The 21,040-nt window shown below is 40.5% G+C and overlaps 1 protein-coding gene across 1 annotated transcript in view; it reads left to right on the top strand.

Moving 5' to 3' along the window:
* The first annotated feature begins 2,473 nt into the window (after positions 1-2,473).
* The window catches only part of LOC111156576 (3-hydroxyacyl-CoA dehydratase 4), a 97,439-nt gene continuing 78,872 nt past the window's right edge, over positions 2,474-21,040 (top strand). Inside the window, exon 1 of the mRNA XM_022517562.1 lies at positions 2,474-3,266. Coding sequence (XP_022373270.1) covers positions 2,911-3,266 — 356 coding nt within the window. The 5' untranslated portion in view covers positions 2,474-2,910. The remainder of the gene's footprint in view (positions 3,267-21,040) is intronic.

The following is a 21,040-nucleotide window of genomic DNA, read 5'->3' as shown; positions in this document are numbered from 1 at the left end:
AGCAATCTACAGAATAGAATAAAATATTTGCAAATCATATATCTAATAGGGGTTTAGTATGCAGAATATATAAAGAACTCTTATAACTCAACAATAAAAAGGCAAAAAAAAAACTAAAGAAAAAGGGGCAAAAGATTGAATAGAAATTTTTTGCAAAGAAGATTACACAAAGTGACAACACTAATATAAAATGATGTTCGTTATCATTAGTCATTAGGGAAATGCAAACCAAAACCACAATGACATACCACTTCGTACTCACTAAGATGGGTATAACCCAGTAATGGAAAATAGTGTTGGTGAACGTGGAGACATTGGAACCCCTACACATTGTTGGTGGGAATGCAAAATGTTTCAAATTCTGTGGAAAACAGTTTGGGGGTTCTTCAAAAAGTTAAACATAAAATTACCATATGGTCCAGTAATTTCACTTCTAGATATATACCACAAAAGAATTGAAACTGGATATTCAAACAAATACTTGTTCACATATGTTCTCAACAGCACTATTCATGATAGCAAAAAGTGGAAACAACCCATCGATGAATGAATGGATGAACTTTTGTGTATTCATGCCATGGAATACTGTTCGGCCATAAAAAGGAACAAAGTATTGATACGTGCTACAATGGGAATGAACCTTGGAAACATTATGCAGAGTGATAGAAGCCAGACACACAAAATCACCTATTGTATGATTCCATTTATATGAAATATCTAGAATAAATAAAATCAGAGAGACAGAAAGCAGATCATGGTTGCCAGGCGCTGAGAAGGAAGAGGAGTGAGGAGTGATGACTGCTTTATGTGTATGAATTTTCCATTTGGGGTGATGAAAAAGTTCTAGGTGGCTCTGTCAGTTAAACATCCAACTCTTGATTTTGGCTCAGGTCATGATCTCAGGATTGTGAGATGGAGCCCCACACTGGGCTTCGGGATCTGCGTAAGATTTTCTCTCTCCCCCTCCTTCTGCTCCTCCCCGCCCACCCCTCAAAAAAAAAAAGTTCTGCAACTAGATTATAGTGATGGTTGCACAATATGGTGAATTGTACTAAATACCACTGAATTGTACACTTTAAAATGGTTAGCTGATATAGATAACCGTTTTTTCCTCTGATCATTTCCCATGTTTGTCTTCCCCAAAGACCGCAAGTTCCTTAAAGATGAGGAAATACTGGATCCTTTAACCGAACTCAGCTAGTCCAGAACTTTGAACAGAGGCATATTTACTTGACTGCTGAGGAACTGGTCCTTTAGAGTAGTGATCCTGACTTCCCCTTTCATAGTGTCTTCTCCTGTTTGCAGGGCAGTGTAGGGAGGGCCTAAAGACAGTTAATAAAAGTAAAAAAATTAAATCCATATATATAGTAGTCGTGTTGACATAGTAATCAGAGTTTTTACGAATGCTGCATTATTCCCAATTTTCTCTAGTGTGCTAGTCTTGTCTTCTCCTTTGAACATGGTATTCTTGCAGAGGGACTCCTCTTAGCAACTCCCATGGTTTACTGCAAGTCTTGGGCTAGTTGCCTAACCCTTCTGTGGCCTAATTTTCACGGTTGTTTTATGGGGTTCATAATAAAGCCTACTGCAGAGATTTACGAGATTAAATGAGTAATGGGCACAAAATGCCTAGCACAAAGGAATCACTCAGAAGTGAGATATTTGTTACTTTCATTTTTATTAACTGTGCATATAGTAGTTACTCAGTAAATAATTATTCACTTCCGAGTTTCTTATGGTAATTATTTAAAGAAATTTGGGTACCTCTTGACCTTTGGTTAATGTCTCTACATTTCAGGAGCTGGGAAGAAAGAACTGGTGAACACACAGAGAAGCTGGCAGGGAACTTACCTCAAAAACCAAAGAACAAAAACTTTGGGGGATTAAAGGGTGTTAAAAGTCTTGCATAGATAACAACAACAGCTATAAAATCCAAACCTAATTAAAAAATAGGCAAATGACCTGAACAGACATTTCTCCAAAGAAGATGTACAAATGCTCAACATCACTAATCATTAGGGAAATGAAAATCAAAACCACAGTGAGATGCTACCACACACTTATTAGAAGTTATTACAAAAAAAAAAAAAAAAAGTGTTGACCAGGATCTAGAGAACTGGAACTCTTACTCGGTTGCTACAGGAAAAAGTATGGTGGTTGCTTAAAAAATTAAAAATAGAATTACCATATGACCCAGCAAATCCAGCAATTTTACTTCTGGGTATAGCCTCAAAAGTGAAAGCAGGTTCTCAAAGATACTTGTACACTCACATTCACAGCAGCTAAAAGGTAGAAACAACCCAACTGTCTACTGACAGGTAAATAAATAAAATGCGGTCTATCTGTACAATGGAATATTATTCGGCTTTAAAAAGGAAAGAAATTTGACACATGCTGCAAGACGGATGAACCTGGAGGACATTATACTATATTAAAGAAGCCAGTCACGGAAAGACAAATACTGTATAATTTCAATTATATGTAGTACCTACAGCCGTCACATTCACAGATACAGAAGTGGAATAGAGGTTGCCATGGGCTTAAGGGAGGGGAGAACGGGGAAGTTGTTTTTAATTAGTATACATTTCGGTTTGGCAAAATGAAAGGAGTTCTGGAGGTTGGTTGTACAACCATGTGAATATAATTAGCGCTATTGAACTATGCACTTCAAAATGGCTAAAATGGTAAGTTTTATCCCTTTGCGTTTTACCACCATTAAATTAAACAAAAACAAAAACAAAAACCTTAAGCCTTGCATTGACACACAAACATCGTATCAGTGTGGGTAAAGGCATGGGATTTATTCCGGTTTGAACCAGTGTTTAAATTCCGAGTTCCCACCGCTGAACTGTATGCCCTTGGAAAATATGCAGAACCCTTTTGGGCAACCTCAGTTTTCTTCTCTATGAAATGGGAATAATTATACCTCGCTGCCTCTCAAGAGAGCGCTCTGAGAAGAACAGATCATCTCAAGGTCCCCTGTGGCTCCTATCCCAGTCAAACTTTCAGACTGTCCAAACTCGGGGCTCTAGGGACGCGATGGGGTCAGGGACCTGCGCTGGTCTTCTTGGGGGAGGGTCTCCCGCGGGGGAAGCAGCCTGCGCAGGCCCAGTGCTGCCACCTGCTGGTGCACCTGTGCACCAGCGGAGGGACCGGGAGAGAAATGGCGCCAGCGGTCTCCTGTGCCCAGTGAGGCCCCTCGAGGGATACTACCTTACTGCGACTCCTCCAAGAAGGGCAAGCCGTCTTCCCGCCGCGTGCCACAGGTACTGTTCCGATGGCTGTTCCCAAGCTGTCTGCCCCGCGCGGTGTTTGCCTGCCTTCTCTCCCGGAGCAGGGCAGCGTCCTCGGGGCTCTGGGCCGGCCAAGCTCACTGACCTTTCAAACTCCAGGCTTGAAGCCCCTCTGGCTGCCAGAACTCACAGAACTCAGCCCCTCTCTTTTCCCCCAGTAAATGGCTTTGGGTTATGCTCTCCTGTGGGTTCCCATGGGTGCTCCTGTCTGTTTCTGTCTCGCTTCCGCAGCCCCAGCTCCCGCTCCTCCACAGCAGTCCTGGTGGCTTTCTGCCCCAGATCATGTCTTCGCCCTTCCCAGTCTCTTGGGTGAGGCTTCTTTTCTCCCCCTTTAGTTTTGGAGTTTGTTCAGTCATTCTTCAAGCCGATTTCTGGGGTATTGGGGAGGATTTAATAGTTCTCTCGTTGTGTTTGGGACACGACCAGCCTAGGGTCCTCCTACTCCGCCGCCCACTTAGCCCCTCCCCCACCAAACTCAATTCATTCTTAACCCATATTTCAGCAAGATTTTTTTTTTAAGATTTTATTTATTTATTTGACAGAGAGAGAGAGATCTCAAGTAGGCAGAGGCAGGCAGAGAGGGGGAAGCAAGCTCCCCGCAGCTCAGAGAGCCCGATGTGGGCCTCGATCCCAGGACCCTGGGATCATGACCTGAGCCAAAGGCAGAGGCTTTAACCCACTGAGCCACCCAGGCGCCCCTCAGCAAGATTTTTTAAAATGAATATTCTGTTTATTTGTTAGAGCAAGAGCGAGAGTGAGAGAGAGAGAGCACGCACTCTAGTTGGGGGAGAGGCAGAGTGAGAGGGAGAAGCAGACCCCCGCTGAACAGGAAGCCGGATGAAGGGCTCCATGATCCTGGGACTCCACGTTCATGACCTGAGCGGAGGGCAGATGTTAACCCACTGAGCCGCCCAGGAGCCCCTTCAACAAGATTTTTAGATGGAGCCTTACAAGTTGACTTTAAAATATATCAAGAAGAAATCATTTACAAGAAAATCGGAGAAAGAGGGAAATACACAGATGAGCTTGACTTATCCAAAATGAGATGGTCCTCTAAGGCTATAGAAAGTGAAACCAGGTGGTGTTATTGTAAGAATAGACAAATTTGATCAAGAAAACAGATTAGAGGTTGAGGATAAGACAATTGAATTTAGGGGCGCCTGGGTGGCTCCATCGTTAAGGGCCTGCCTGGGGCTCAGGGCATGATACCAGCATCCTGGGATCCAGCCCCACATCGGGCTCCCTGCTCCATGGGAAGCCTGCTTCTCCCTCTCTCACTTCCCTTGCTTGTGTTTCCTCTCTCGCTGTCTCTCTCTATGTCGAATAAATAAATAAAATCTTTAAAAAAAGAAAAGGCAGTTGAATTTAGTGGATCTTTACATATAATAAAAGTGGCATTTCAAACAAGTGGGAAAAGTGGGTGTCAGGGGCAATTAGCTAAGTCATTTGAAAAATAGTATTATCCCTCTGTCACATTCTTCCAGGTTCTTGCTGCTTTCGGCCTAAGTATGAAATAAGGTGGGGAGGGAGAGACACATACAAGCTAGATATAGTCATGTGACACAACACTAAACAATAGAAGATTTGGGAGAAGCCTGCTGGGCAATTCTAGAGAGAATTTCAGCTCTTATTCCTCTCTTTCTGCTACGGATGCTCTTGAAAGGGTTTGATACTTGGAGCTGGCATACCCGTCCTTCGACTATGAGCAAGAGACCAAGAGAGTCACAGACATGCCATTTAGCAAACTCACGGCTTTGAGCTGCTGCTCTAACCCATCAACCATCACCCTGCAGACTTTAAATTGAGATCCGCACCCCCCACCTTCATTATTTTAACCTCCGATAACTGGTTATCTGTTAACTCACAGCAAAAAGCATTCCTAACCGATACAATAATATTGATCAGATTTCAGCTCTTTCTTCAAGCCCTGGTAGGCTAAGGAATAACTTGTTAATCGATGCATGGGTTCGGGGCACCTATTAAGATAAGTGTTTGGTTTTTCTCCTTGTTGCGTACTGATGTTGTGAATTACATAAACAGGTTTTCTTATTTTGAACTTTGATTAACATGCTGGATGAACTGCTGTTGTTTATAATACACCTCTGGTCTGATTTACCCATATTTAACATGGTATTTTTATCCTCATGTTTATGAGAAGAATGTCCTGTGATTTTCTCTTCTGATTTTGATATCTGGGTTTTAACAGCCTTATAAAATGAATTGATGAGCTTTCTGTCTTTTTCTATGCCCTCTTACAACAGAAACATGATTTACCAAATAGTTTCATGATATGGTTTCCTGCTTTGCTATTTCTTTCTTTGTTTTTGTTTTTTTTTAAGATTTTATTTATATATTTGACAGGGATCACAAGTAGGCAGAGAGGCAGGCAGAGAGAGAGGAAGGGAAGCAGTCTCTCTGCCGAGCAAAGAGCCCGATGCGGGGCTCGATCCCAGGACCCTGGGATCACGACCTGAGCCAAAGGCAAAGGCTTTAACCCACTGAGCCACCCAGGCACCCCAGCTTTGCTATTTCTTCAGGCCACTTGACTGAAGACCCGTATTGCTTTTTAAAGACTTTTGATTATGGATTGTTATTTCTTTTGGATGCAGTACCCTGCTGAAAAGAGTCTAAGAGATAATAAGAAGACCCTCATGCAGTGGGGCTGAACTTGTCTAAAACAATATTTTAGTTTTATCAAAATGAATTGTGTTGTATTTTGAATGTTATTTTTCTTCCTTTGTTCACCTTGCCGAGCAGTGGGCTCATGGATATGACAGGGGCTTGAATTCTTGTCTAGAAAGCTTATTCCGTGAACACAGCAGATAGCGCTGAGAGAACCTCTTGCAGCTTGACGGCTGGAAGACGAGAGGAAGCTCGTCAAAGCTCGTATTTCTAGCACAGTACTTATTCAATGAAGAATACTTAAATTCCTACCATGGGCTGGAAACTGTGCTAATGACTGAGGTTACAAAGCTCAGACTCAAAAAGTCTAATCTTCTCGAAGAGACAGAAAAAATGAACCATCAGTTAGAGAACAGAATGATAAGCATTCTAATGGAAATGCTGTATTTGCACAGAGCCATAGGCATGGGGGGTGGGTTGTGAAACAGAGAGAGATAATCAATTAATTGGTACTTTAAGATGATAGATGGATATGGAAAGACATTGAAAGAATTGGACAATGGGTTAAGGGCCAGAGACATGCAGGGATTTGGAAGCAAGAGCTAGCCAAAGAGTTGTCAAAATTGGACATTTTATGAAAATAAGTAAAAACTAGGAACAAAGTCAAGTTTCCCTGCTTACAAGAGGTCTAGAAATGAGAGACGGGAAAGTTACACTAGACCTTGAATGTCCCGGCTACAACTCAGAGACCAGGAATGCTGTTAAATTCCTTAACACAGGCCAGGAAAAGAGACCTCTCTGTGCCCAGTTTCCTTATCTGTAAAATGAAGGTAATAATAGTACCACTTTTATAACTGGGGCGAGGATTGGTTGCTTTCATTTAGATAATGTGTTCAGAATGATACCTGGCACTTAGTATGATTATTCCCTGATGTTCCAGGTTTGTGGGCAAGAAGAGGCAGTTCCAAGGGAGCTGCCCAGGAGAATTTGTAGGGCCAGCTCAACCACCGCACAAGGAGGAGGAGAAATTGCCATTCTCGGGGATGACTGTGCCAAGTGTATCTCAGGACCCGTTCCTACTCACACACACACTGGCTGTCTACTAGCACATGCCTTTCCTCCACTGCTTTCCTCACTGTGGTTCTGCCTTGTGTTCAGGATCTAGAAGTTTCCACCAGAAGAATCCTCTGCTAAGATTCCGTGCACCAGACTCAGCCAAGCCCCCAGGGCCAGAGGGAAATCCTAGCCTCCTTTTTCAAATTCAATTTGGCAAGTTGCCTTTTAGTTTCCTTTTCACTTGTTGCAGCAGACTCGTTATTTTTGCATTCCCTGTTCCTTATGCAATGGCAGATGATGAAATAAAACTAAATTTAGCTGTAGGTTTTAATTACGTAGAGGATTTTGCTTTGGGCTGTTTCACTTTAAAAAAGACCCAGGAACTTGAGAGACAGGAAACTCCGATGGAGTTCAGACAGTAAGACACTCCCAGGTGTTAGCGGAGGGAGGGGCGGGAGCTTACTCAGCTGTTATTGTAAATGTGCTGCCCATTTAGTTCTCTTCTCAACACCAAGTAGGCCTGGCATCATCCGCCCCTGAGTGGTCATGAAAGTTAAAGAAGTCAGGCTTAGAGCATCGCAGGGTATCTAAAGGGAAATGTAAATCCAGGCTTAAGGCAGACTGGCAGTCAATCAGAACCAGGAGGAGTCACGGCAAACAGGGGAGACGCTGGGTGGGCAGCCCCCATGTGTTCCTGGGCCACCAGCATCTTGATGGGACCATCCCGAGTGTGGCAGGGGGGCGCACAGTGTGGGATCCTCTGGTTGTGCGTGCATATTGGAGCAGGGATGCAGTTAGCAAGAGCTAGGGAGGACCTTCATCAACGTGGCCTTATCCCCGAGGGATCCCAGGTGACCAGGAAGGAAACTGAGGAATGAGTCTAGTCAAAGGCCTATGACAAGACATTCAGGATGTGGGAAAGGGAAAGAAAGAGAGAGGAATCTGAAAATGGGCGTTTAGATCTCAGTGGCATGTTCTGCCTGCTCACACCAGCTCGGTGGCCTGAAGGTAGTTGGCTCCCTCAGCAGCTGCTGGCTTGTGGTCACAGGGAAACCCCAACTACAGCCTGGGGCATCGAGTGTGAGCAAGAAGAAGGAAGCAAGTGACAGATTCTCCCCTCACCCCAAAAGCAGGCTTTTGTTGTTCTAAAGGTAAAATAGGAATTCTACTGGTTCCCGAATAAAATGTCTTCAGTGAAATGAAAACTTTTGGTGAAATGACCATGCATTTTTATTGTTGCAGAGAATATTCTTTTTGAACCAAGTTCTTCCTCATTTTCTGTGTCCTCATTACCTCCCCTCCTCCTCTTTTTTCAATGGACTTCACTCCAAGTAGAACCTCACACCACAATTCCTACCCAAGTCCAGGAAAAAAATCACATTTGTTTTCCTGTGATTCAAAAAGCACAAGCGGGCACCTGGTTGGCTCAGTGGGTTAAAGCCTCTGCCTGCATCTCAGGGTCCTGGGATCGAGCCCCACGTCGAGCTCTCTGCTCAGCAGGGAGCCTGCTTCCTCCTCTCTCTCTGCCTGCCTCTCTGCCTACTTGGGGTCTCTCTTTCTGTCAAATAAATAGATAAAATATTTAAAAAAAAAAAAAAAGAACAAGCAATAAAGAAAAAGGACTCATGTTATTATAAACCCATAATACTTCTTCAGTTAGGCACCCAATGGGTTCTTGTAAATATTACCAACATCAACTGTTTTTAAATGTTTTGGCCTCAAGACCCACTGACATTCTTAAAAATAATTATTGAGACGCCCTAGAGAGATTGTACTTATGTGGGTTACATTTATTGATATTTACCATGTTACGAATTAAAACTGAAAGAGTTCTAAATACTCATTCTGTTTAAAATAGCAAAAATAAGCCAATTACATCTTAACATAAAATATATATTTTTATGAAAAATAATTACATTTTCCAAAGCAAAAAAAAAAAAAGAAAATATTTTAAAGTTTTGCATATCTCTTTAATGTCTAGTTTATAGGAGACAACTGGGTTCTCATATCTGCTCTGAATTCAGCCTGGTGTGATATGTTGTCTGTTTCAAATCTTTGAATGGAAATCCAGAACAGAAAATGAGGAAACTTGAAGACTGCTAAAAAAGTATCTGGGAACCCCAGAGGTGCTCAGGCCACACTCTGAGAACCACTTACACACATTATCATCACACAAGGTTGAACGGATACTTAACTGACCACAGTGAGTTTGAATTACTATTCTTTTCTGCCTGTTTTCCAATTCTGCTTAGTTTCATTATAGTCCAGAAGACCGAGCAGTTTGGGAAAACACTATACTCTTGTGGTTGATATTGTTCAGGATTCTCAGCTAAAAGTTTTAGGTAAGAATAAGTGTTCATTTACAGCTTTGATTCTTGTTTACTAACCTTCTTTCATTGTGAAATGTTAGCAGTCGTTCACGAAAACTCACAGAAGAGTAAAAATGTTAACAATTAAAGCAAATATTCATGTAACCACCAGCCAATAAAAATAATCAAATTTCACAACATTCTAGAAGCCTCATCACCATTCCCAGCCAGTTTGCCCCTCTTGGATATAACTCCATCTCTCTGCACTAAAGGTAACTGCTATCCTGAATTTTATAGTGATCACGGGCTTACTTTTCTTAATAGTTTTACCTTGAATCATCCAGTCTAGTTTTGCCTGTTTTTTAAAAAAAGATTTATTTATGGGGCGCCTGGGAGGCTCAGTCATTAAGCATCTGCCTTCAGCTCAGGTCATGATCCTGGGGTCCTGGGATTGAGCTCCTTATCGGGCTCCCTGCTCAGCAGAAAGCCTGCTTCTCCCTCTCCCACTCCCCCTGCTTGTGTTCCCTCTCTTACTGTCTCTCTCTGTCAATTACATAAATAAAATCTAAAAAAAAAAAAAGATCTTATATATTTATTTGAGGAGAGAGTCAGGGGTGGGAGTAGTGGGGGGCAGAGGGAGAGAGAGAATCTCAAGCAGACTCCCACTGAACACAGAGCCTGGGGTGGGGCTCAATCTCACAACCCATGAGATCATGACCGGAGCTGAAACCTAGAGTCTTAAGCTTAACTGACTGAGCCACCCAGGAGCCCCTTGCTTATTCTTAAACTTACATAAAGTGAGTACGTATTCTTCCGAGTTTAATTTTTTCATTCACCATTATGTTTGTGAGATTTAGCCTTGTTTTTAACATATAATTGTGGCTCTTCATTTGTGTTATTTATGATCCTGTCATATGCATAGACTATAATATATTTATCCATACGACTTTTAAGGGATATTTCAGATGTTTCTAGTTTGGGACTATTATGTATAGTGCTGTAATGAACATTCTTGTGCATATATTCTGATGCATATCTGTAGGATTTGTTCCCCAGGGTAATTCCTGAAAGTAGACTTACTGGGTCATAGGCCATGCACATTTTCAGCTTTGCCAGAAAATGTCATAATGTTTTCCAAAGTAGTTGGACAAATTTACACACTCAGCAGCAGCAGATAAGAGTCTTTGTTGGTTTATATCATTATCATACTTGGTATTTCCAGTCCTTTAACTTTTTTTAAATGCATCCAATGTATTCTTTTATTGAAAAATCAATAAAAAAAACTTTTAGGCATAGTATTTACAGAGTTGTCCAGATACAAAATCAAAATTAATAACTTTCACATATATATGTGGGTGCACATATATATGTATATATATGAAAAAGTAATGAATTAGTCCCATTCAAAATTAGAAAGTATAGTGAAAAAAATTTTGTTCATAAGAAATAAAGATTAAATATGTTGGAGTAAGAAAGAATGTGTAAGACATAGAATCAAGCCAACAGGAAAAACCTTATTGAAAGACATTTTGAAAATAGCCCAATAAAATGCCAAGATAGACTGGTCTTCTTTATGAACTGATTAATAAATATTTGCTGAATAAATATTTATTCAATAAGTGAATGTGTGTTTCTCAAGAGGAGGCTAGCATTGGTGGCCTTGCAGAGTCTGATTTCCCTTCTTAATGATGCTTAGTGAGCTTAATGCTCACCCTACCACATGCTTAAGTGTTCTTTGCTCACCTATGAAAAGAGCAAGTGAGAGAAGTTGCTTAATCCTCATTGGTGGTCAAGGTGAAAAAAATCAGTCTCAATCTAAGAGAAAAGACTATGGGGGTGCCTGGGTGGCTCAGTGGGTTAAAGCCTCTGCCTTTGGCTCAGGTCATGATCTCAGGGTAGTGGGATCAAGCCCCCTATTGGGCTCTCTGCTCATCAGGGAGCCTGCTTCCCTCTCTCTCTCTGCCCGCCTCTCTGCCTACTTGTGATTTCTGTCTGTCAAATAAATAAATAAAATCTTTAAAAAAGAGAGAGAGAGAGAGAGAGAGAGAAGACTATGTAGTATTTTTCATTGGTTGCTGGCCATCTTACTTGAATCAAAAATGTACTTGTAGGCTCATATTTAGAAGTCAAGAGAAAGATGAAGATAACTTTCCCTGTTAATGCTGTTTTATTTTTTAATTGAAGTCCAAACTTTATTCAGATTTCCTTATTTTTTACCTAATGTCCTTTTTTTGTTCTGGGATCTCATTCAGAATGCCACTACATTTAATCGTCATGTTATCTTGGGTTCCTCCTGGCTGGCAATGACAATTTCTCAGTGGTAGACTTTATATGATATTGTCAGTGGTATTATTTTTTAAGTTTCATTTCCCATTTTTTTTTGTTGCTAGTATAAAAGGAGGTGATTGCTTTGTAATACTGAGCTTGTGCTCAGTGATCTTACTAATTTTGTTTTTTAATTATCATTGTTTATCTGTAGATCTTTTGTATCTTGTTATAGATAATGAAGTAAAATATTTGAAACAGCAAGAGATTTGAACAGGCTCTTCACAAAGAAAATATTCAAGTGGCCAATAAACATGAAAATGTGCTGAACCTTATTAATAAACAGGGAATACAAATTAAAAACAAAATGAGATATCACTAGACACCACTAGTACGGCTAAAATTAAGAAGACTGCCAACATTGAGTGTTGGCAAGAGTGTGATCCAAATGTACTTGTCATACACAGAGAGTGAGAATGTAAGTGGGTGCAAATATTTGGGAAATAGGTTTGATATTATATGTTAAATCTGAACATATGCATATTCTATGACCTGGTTACTTCATCCTGTTCATATATCCAAAAAAGTGCATACCAGCGAGCTCCGAAAGAGGCATACAGTGGTTTTCATAGCCGAGTTAATTATAATGACAAAAAACTCAGGAAGAAAAATACCAAAACATTCACCAGTAGTGGAAAGGATAAAACACTGTGGCATTTCTGAGTAGATATGACATATTCGTGTGAATTAATGAACTCTAACTGCACACAGCAACATCGATGAATCTCACCGACATCCTGTTGACTGAAAGCAGCCATTTATACAAAGTTGAGAACCCAGAACGATAAGGGAGCTCAAACGCAGTAGGGACTCTGTTGGGGGAGAGTGGAATAATGATTGCAAGGGGACAAGCAGGGGGTTTCTGTCCTATTATGGGTAATGCTTCCGCCTTCACTTAGTTTGGGGTTACAAAGGTGTGCAGAAGATATTATTTTATATTAATTTGTTGAGCTGTATACTTAAGATTTGTGCATGATTTTCTATGTATATTATATAATTTTATTTTCCAAAAAGAGGAATGTGGAATTTTTCCTTTTATTCATCAAAATACTCTCTTACTGTCAACTTTGCTGCCCTTTCCAGGTTATCACTGAAAGGGTTTTGGGGTGCTTAATTTCTGTTTTGCCACTGTTCAGGCACTTACTGTTAACTTTCCATCTTATCTAAGTTATCATTTTTTTATATGGCCCTTTTCCTTGAAAAAAGAGTTGAAGAGATGATAAGACAGCTGTAATTTTGATTTCTAGATACGCATTTGTTCTGCATAGGTAATTTATTGAATCAAAAAGAGGAAGGACCTCTTCCTGTTTGTGAGGTTTATAGAAAAGCTCCAGGGGCAGCTGGGTGGCTCAGTTGGGTACAGCTCCTGATTTCCGCCGAGGTCATGATCTCAGGGTTGTGAGATCCAGCCCTGCGTGGGACGGGCTCCCTGTTCATGGGGAGTGCACTTCACCTTCCCCCTTTGCCTCTCTCCCTGCACGTGTGCCCGCTCTTTCTCTCTCAAATAAATAAATCTTTAAAAAAAAGGAAAAGAAAAAGAAAAGCCGCTCCAAATTTAAATGATGATTTCAAATGGTTAGACCTGCATGTAAGTTTTGCTTTCTGAATGTCAGCCTGCCTCTCTAGAAAACTTCCCTAACCAGAAGAAACCGGTACAGGGACAGGAAGAAGTTGTCTGCACCACAGAAAGCCGGTGGGAGAAAATGTGTGCAGAAAACAAACAAACAAAAAACCGACCTCCACACAGGCATGACATGAAAAAAGGCTTCAGATCAGAGAGGAAAAGCTGTTGGAAAAGGCTGCGCATTAATCCTTGCAACGGAGGTATGCGTTAGGCCAGTCTAAAATGTAGATATCCCTCAGTGAGACAAGGGTATCTGGTTCTTGTGATAAAGCTATATATATTAGCGGAAATGAGACAAAAACAAAAGACCGTGTCTTACAAAAGAAGAGACTTTACCCATTCATGGGTATCCGCCTGCCACCACGGGAGCAGGGCTAGAGAGAAGCTTCATGAAGGCGACTGGAAGACAGGGCTAGACCAGAAGCACCTGAACACAACAGCAAGAACTGTGAAGAGGACAAAGGGAAGAAATTTAAAAAAAAAAAAAAAAAATCCCTTTTTATGATTCGGCATCCATCCCTTTTCTTCAATTCCTCATATGCCTTCATTTCCCACCTCCACAGCCATGAGAGCCTCCGGGCATGGCCTCTTCCTGCCTCTCCCACCCGGGGCCACCTCCAGTATTGCTGCCCATTCTGCCCAGGACAAAACTCCGGTCTCCTCTGCCCACAGATCTCTTGAGTTAAGTACGCATGCGCCACTCCTGCATTCAGGAATCTCCACTATACATCCTGAGCTCATTTTCCACCTTAGTCCCCCTGATGCCTAACACATAGCCTTGTCCAGATCTTGAAGCTCCTTCTCCGGTTCCTTCCACACTTGTAGGGGCTCCCGGCCCTGCTCGCTCGGCCCCTCCATCGAGAGCGACACTGGTCACCGTGGCAGGCACTGACCACGGCGGGCCTGCTAGGAACCCCCCGAGTCCGGACTGAGCTGTACTATGAATGTAAAAATGAGCTTCATATTTTGAGGGCAGTATTTAAAGAAGAATGTAACTACCTCATTATAATTTATATAGATTTCGCGTTAAAATGCTACTATTTGCCTATATTATGTTAAATAAATATGCTACTAAAATTAACTTCACCTTTTCTAAATGTTTCTTTTTACTCTTTTAAGGTGGCTACTAGAAAAATTTTTTATTTTATTTTTTAACTGTCAAAGATTTTTATTTCTCAAATTACCTTTGTCAGGATTCTATGCAGAATGTTTTTTTTTTTTAAGATTTTATTCTTTTATTCATGAGAGACAGAGAAAGAGGGAGGGAGAGGGAGAAGCAGGCTCCCCACTGAGCAGGGAGCCCATGTGGGTCTCCATCCCAGGACCCTGAGATCAGGACCTGAGTGGAAAGCAGGCACTTAATGGACTGAGCCACTCAGGCGCCCTAGGAAATTTTAAATTGCAGATGTGGCTCGCATTATACTTCTGTTGGATAGCATTAATATGGAATGCCCTCTACCCTATCACCTTCCCCATGATCATCACTTCTTCAGGCTCACCTCTTGTCTCCTTATCCTCCCCATCAGCTGTAATTCCTTTGTCCTTTGAGTGCCACCACCACCACCATGGTTGGCACCCTGTATCTGTCTGAAGGTGCTAGCTGTTGTCTTCTCCACTGTATTTTAACTGTCGTATATGGAAAAAGCACAGGTTTGAATGCAGTCCACTCATTTGATTAACTGTGTGTATCTCACACTGTTTGGCCCTCTTTGAGCCTCAGTCTTCTCCTCTGTAAAATGGGAGTAATGGTAACCCATCTCCAATGTTTACTGTGAGGATTGCGCAGAGAATGACACAGAGGAACTGCTCAATTTGTGGTAACTAATATGACTGCCACTTACCGCCACCACTATTATTCTAGATTATGCTCTCTCTGATCACAGAGGATCAGAAGCTCTTGGATATGGGCAGGATGAGGAGGCCCTCTGCCACACCTGAGGAGTTCAGCTTTACCTAAGAGGGCAAGTCATCCTGGGAGAGCAGACTCCAGTGAACAGACTCCTTGGATGACCTTCATCCCCTGAGTGCAGTGGACCATCTCTAGGTTGACTGATCCCTGTGACTCCTTTCACTGGCCTTTGTGGTGTGAGCCATGATGATTCCAGTCTAATTCAGAGACAGTTTTCAAAAAGCAGAAACCCTAAAGAATGACTTAATGACAGACATTACTGGGCATTTGAAAGTGGAACAGCTGTGGGATTATTTTGCGTTAAAACTCATTGCGAAGAATGCAGGAGATGGCAGAGGTTCTGTTCAGACCTGGCATGTGAAGGTCAAGAGGCTGGGGTGAGTGACATTGGGGCAGAACAACCAGAAAGGCTGGGGCTTACTGGCTCTTCCTTAGTGTAGATATTATTCTATCTAATGAAAGAACACACTCACTGGTGAAAAACTAGAAAGCCACACAAAATTAAAAAAAAAACTACCACCCTTTTGTTATACAAGTCAAACATAACCACTATCCACATGTGAGTATATTTCTGTTATTACTTTTTTTCTCTACATACTTTTACATAGCTGTGTTGTATGTACACTTTTATATTCTCCTTTTAACATAATGATTGCTTTTTATTTTCTAATGACACAGTAATGTATGTTCATTATAGAAAAATTTTAATGTGAAGGGGCGCCTGGCTGTCTCAGTGGGTTAAAGCCTCTGCCTTTGGCTCAGGTCATGATCTCAGGGTCCTGGGATCAAGCCCCGAATCGGTCTCTCTGCTCAGCGGGGAGCCTGCTTCCTCACCTTTCTCTCTGCCTGCCTCTCTGCCTGCTTGTGATCTCTGTCAAATAAATAAATAAAATCTTAAAAAAAAATTAAAAAGGAAAGTTTTAATGTGAATAAAATTAAAGTTAAAAATTTAGTAACATATTTATTAAATTCTTTTAAACAAATAAAATGCACCAAATTATGAGAATGTCTAACAATTCTATTCCCCAGATATCTTCTGATCAAGAGAAAAAACATACATACAAATGGTTCCAAGGTAAAAAGAGAAAAGGGAAAGAATTTTTCTTCTTCTTCTTTTTTTAAAAGGTTTTATTTATTTATTTGACAGAGAGATCACAAGTAGGTAGAGAGGCAGGCAGAGAGAGAGGAGGAAGCAGGCTCCCCACTGAGCAGAGAGCCTGATGGGGGGCTTAATCCCAGGGCTCCAAGACCATGACCCGAGCTGAAGGCAGAGGCTTAACAAGCTGAGGTACCCAGGTGTCCTAGAATTTTTCTTCTTTCTAATCCTCATGTTAGCATTCTCCCCCGTGGTAACCACTACTAACAGATGAGTAAATGTGCCCACCAAAAAAAAATTGTATGTGTGTATCAGCATACTTTTTGTATCTATTAATTTATAAAACAAATGATAATACCATTTCATTAAATATATCTGGAATATAGGTCCATACCAGCAGGTATTCCTTTTTAATGGCTCTGTGGTATTCCATTTGTGTCTACCATGGATTACTTAATTCCCCAATGATGGATATTTAATTTGTCTTTCATATATGGCAGTACTGCAATGAACATTCATAAATGTTCATATATAATATATATTATTTTCACACACATATACAAACATATATGTATATACACATAAACTTCTGCAGGAATATCCATAGGTAAATTCCTAGCAGTGGCATTGCAAGTTAAAGGGACAATTCCATAGCTTGAAATTTTACATTTTGAAATATATTGCCAATTGCCATGTGGTCTGTCCTTATGAGCTAGCTTGTGCTTTCTCACAGCATGGCAGACTCAGGGCAGTAAGATCACTTATATAGTGGCCGAAGGACAAGGTAGGCATTGTATTGTCTTTCCTGACTCAGCTTCAAAATTATACAGCTTTGTTTCTACCCCAGAATTCTCCCCAGATTCCAGAGGAGGCACACAGACCCTACCTCTTGACAGGCAGAGTCAAAGTCACACTGTAGATTTTCACGTGGGTTGGGAGATAATGCTCTAGCAACTTTTGAAAAAACAACCTTCCCCATTGCATAAATTTATACTTCCATTGACTGTATATTAGAATACCCATTTCCCCATGCCCTTTGCAAATCTTATGGGTGAAAAATGATTGCCTCTTTACTAGTTTGATTTACATTTTTACTAAGAAATGTGAACATTTGAACAGATTTTCATGTCTTTTATTGGCCATTTATATTTCTTTTCTTATATATGAACTTCTGTATGATAGCTTTCTATTCAAGGGCTCCTTGCCTGTGAAGAAAATGATCCCTTTCTCTCTGTACATCATTACAATGTTTTTGATACTGCTCTTCCTTTTTTTTTCTTTTTTTTATGCTCTTCCTTTTTGACTTTGTTTTTTTGCCATTCAAATTTATAACTTCTTTCTAGTCATATTTATCAATATTTTCCATTAGAGTTCCTGGGTTTTATAACTTGCTGAGAAAAGTCTTCCTTACTCCAATGTTTTAAAAAAAAAATACCCAAGTTTTCTTCTAGATTTTGGTCATTCTCGCTTCTAATCTGTTCCATATAATGTTATATGGACTATATAAATTGTATCATCCTTGGTTTCCTGAAAATAACTCCCTTTGGCCGTTAGACACTATTTTTTATGTACTATTGGACTCTAGTTGCTAATATTTTCCCCCAGATTAAAGTTTTTCACCAGTGCCAGATTTCCCCCAAATTTCTCATTTCTTGAGACTCTTTTTCTGTAAAATTTAGAGTTTTTTCTCTTAATTCTAATTATTCCCTACATATATTAATTTATTTCTTGGTTTGTCTAATTCTGATTTATAGTGTTTTGTATCATTTCTTAATATTTTAAACTCCTTCAGTAACACTGTTAAAACTTTGATCTGTTTTGTGTGCATGCATTCCTGGTATATTTTCACTATCTATACAGATATGATTTACTCCTCATTCACTTGTTTCTAATAATAACTTTGTCTGACCTCGATCATAATGCTGTTCTGTTGCTGGATTTTATAGGCAGTTATTTTTCCTAAACTTTTAGATGTGGTTTGGTAGTTTTTCTAACTTCACAGAGCTCCCTCTTCTGTTGCTTTTGTCAAAGTGCTCAAAAACATGACAGCTTGCTTTCTGAGTGGCCCATTCCCAGACTGGTCGGATCTTTCTCTTTCCTTGCCTCTGTTGTTTCTTTCCTGCTCAAATCTCCACCCCCCCACCCCCCACCCCGCATCGTGTTCAAATTTGATTCCACTTCTAGCAGTTTCTCCTCAGTGGAGGGCCCTTTCCCAAAGGGAAGCTGTGCCCAGTTGGTTTGAAAATTATTTGTATCTTAGACTATTCCAGTGCCTTTCAGAATCTACTGAGGGCCGCCCCCCTCATACTCACCAGCTATTGATTTGAGCAAAATCCCTTCCAGTTTCAACTCTTGTTCTCAAATCAGCCCCAGGTGGCTTTCCAGTCAATACGTCTTGGTTATATTAGGGCTCTCGATTGTTTTCCCCTGCTTTCTCCCACATAGACGGAGCTACCAGACAGGTCCTGTGACATTTGGTAGTTGGTCCTCATCTGCTTGCATTCTGTGGTTCATGTTAACCAGTCTTATGTCAAACGGGGTTTTGGTTTCTACTAGTAGCAAGGTATGTTTTTGCATGGGAACTAAGGGATATTCAAATTATACTACCACCTCTGCCATCTTTCTGGAATCCCGTCCGCCTGATTTTGGATTGTTTGCTACTTCTTTTCAACCCTCCATCCTCTTAATTCGTTTGAATGAACACCACTGGTATCTTTCCCACTCCCCCAGTTTAGGAGGAAAGATAAACTGCTTCCTCTCCACTCCATTTGGAAGGCATTGCATCAGCACAGTTCAAGCACAGGTAGTTTTGTTTAGGAACACCTCAGACATGACCAATAGATACTCTCTCCTGGGGAGAGCTGATTACATACAGCCAACAAAGAATAAAGAATAAGAATGGAGGAATATTTGGGAGATACATTGAGCATACTGCAAAGATCAGGAGACAAGAAACTTATTGGTGAGGGGAAACCTGGAGCTCACAGTTGCTCCTAGTTTTTTTTTTTTCTTTTAAGATTTTATTTATTTATTTGACAGACAGAGATCACAAGTAGGCAGAGAGGCAGGCAGAGAGTTGGGGGAAGCAGCCTCCCTGCCAAGCGGAGAGCCGGATACAGAGCTCAATCCCAGGACCCTGGGATCATGACCTGAGCTGAAGGCAGTCTTCAACCCACTGAGCTACCCAGGCGCCCAGTTGCTCCTAGTTTATAAATACACATGTACCTAGATACTTCCGGCCTCTACTTCAGTTTGTTACAATAGATGTAATGTCCCTGTACATTAAACACATATAGAAATCACCATAACCCACAGAACTGAGGAGCTTTTTGTAAAATGATGGAGAATTTCTTTAGGCATTTGAATCCACTGCTATCAGTAAATGAGATATTTCACACAAATGAATTCATCTCCACCACTAGTTCCCTAGTCTAAAACTTTCATAAATCCCCTATCTGTACTGTCTCCATCCATAATGTACTCCTTCCATTACTTACTGCTTTAACTGTAAAGGGAGTATTTTTTTCCCCAGAATCTAGTCAACTTATTCCACCTTGCCTAAAACCTTTCCATGGCTTCTGTTGCTCTTAGGATTAAAAACAACAACAACAATAATCCACAAAACTTCTTGGCTAAACCCTGTGCTATCTGGCTCGCACTAGCCCTCTGGCCTCATCTCAGACCATTGCCTGACCAGTCTCTGATTGGAAGGTCACATTGGCTTTTGGTCAAGTTCTTTGCCCTTACCATATATCTTAGCACCACAGGGCCTTTGCACATGCAGTTCCACCTGATCTTCCTTTTGATTTCAGCTCTACTGTCACTACCTCAGGGCAGTCTTCTCTGACCTCTCCTACTACATATATCCCCATATAGCATAGGAAGTCATGGTACTATGAACCTCTCCTCTGTAACATTGTCACCCTTGCATTTTACTTCTGTGTAATTCTCTGTGTAACTCTCCTAATTCATTATACAGTCCATGAGAATGAGGATTATAATCTGTAGCAGCTCAGCTGAATTCTTTGCACTCAGTGGGGTTTTGGTAAATTCAGGTTGAAAGATAATGCAAGGTTTTCTGAAAACTTAAAAGTTACAACTTTAAATATCATAATTATTATAAATTTATTTTGTATTGAAACCTTTAGAAATATATCATATTCCTTTCTGTTTACATAAGCAGGATGTAAAAATCATAATTTGATTTTTACTGATTCTTGTCTTAAAATCAGTTTTATACTCCAGCAAAAAAACCCCCCAAAAAACAGCCTTAGAAATATTGAGAAAGAACCGTGTGTTTCTGTCTATATAAGCAGGATATAAAAATCATAACTCGATTTTTACTGATTCTTCTCTTAAAATGTTTTATAGTCTGGTTAAAAAAAAAAAACAGCCTTAGAAATATTGAGATAGAATCATGTGTTTCAACAGTAACATCCTCTGATTGCTTGACTTTTTCCTCCCATTTTCCTTCTAGACCTCTTTCTAGAGTTGTCTGCATGAGAATAGAAAATCAATGTTTAGATTTGTTAGAACTATGTACAATGGTATGTAGTTGGAACTACATAGTTCCCTAGTTAGAACAATGTACTATGTAACTATGCTAAAATAGTTCCATAGTTAGAACTATGAAAAACAGTTAATCCTCTGATTGCTTGACTTTTCCTCCCATTTGCCTTCTAGATCTCTTTCTAGAGTTGTTGTATGCATGAGAATGGAAAATCATATGTTTAGCTTTGTTAGAACTAAATATGTTATTGGAACTACATAGTTCCCTAGTTAGAACAATTTACTATGATCTACTGC

The sequence above is a fragment of the Enhydra lutris genome, unplaced genomic scaffold (genome assembly GCF_002288905.1).
Source record: "Enhydra lutris kenyoni isolate GAN:26980312 unplaced genomic scaffold, ASM228890v2 scaffoldscaffold47, whole genome shotgun sequence".
Taxonomy (NCBI): Eukaryota; Metazoa; Chordata; class Mammalia; order Carnivora; family Mustelidae; genus Enhydra; species Enhydra lutris.
The sequence above is the reverse complement of the archived record's forward strand: the minus strand, read 5'-3'. Positions and strand labels throughout refer to the sequence as shown.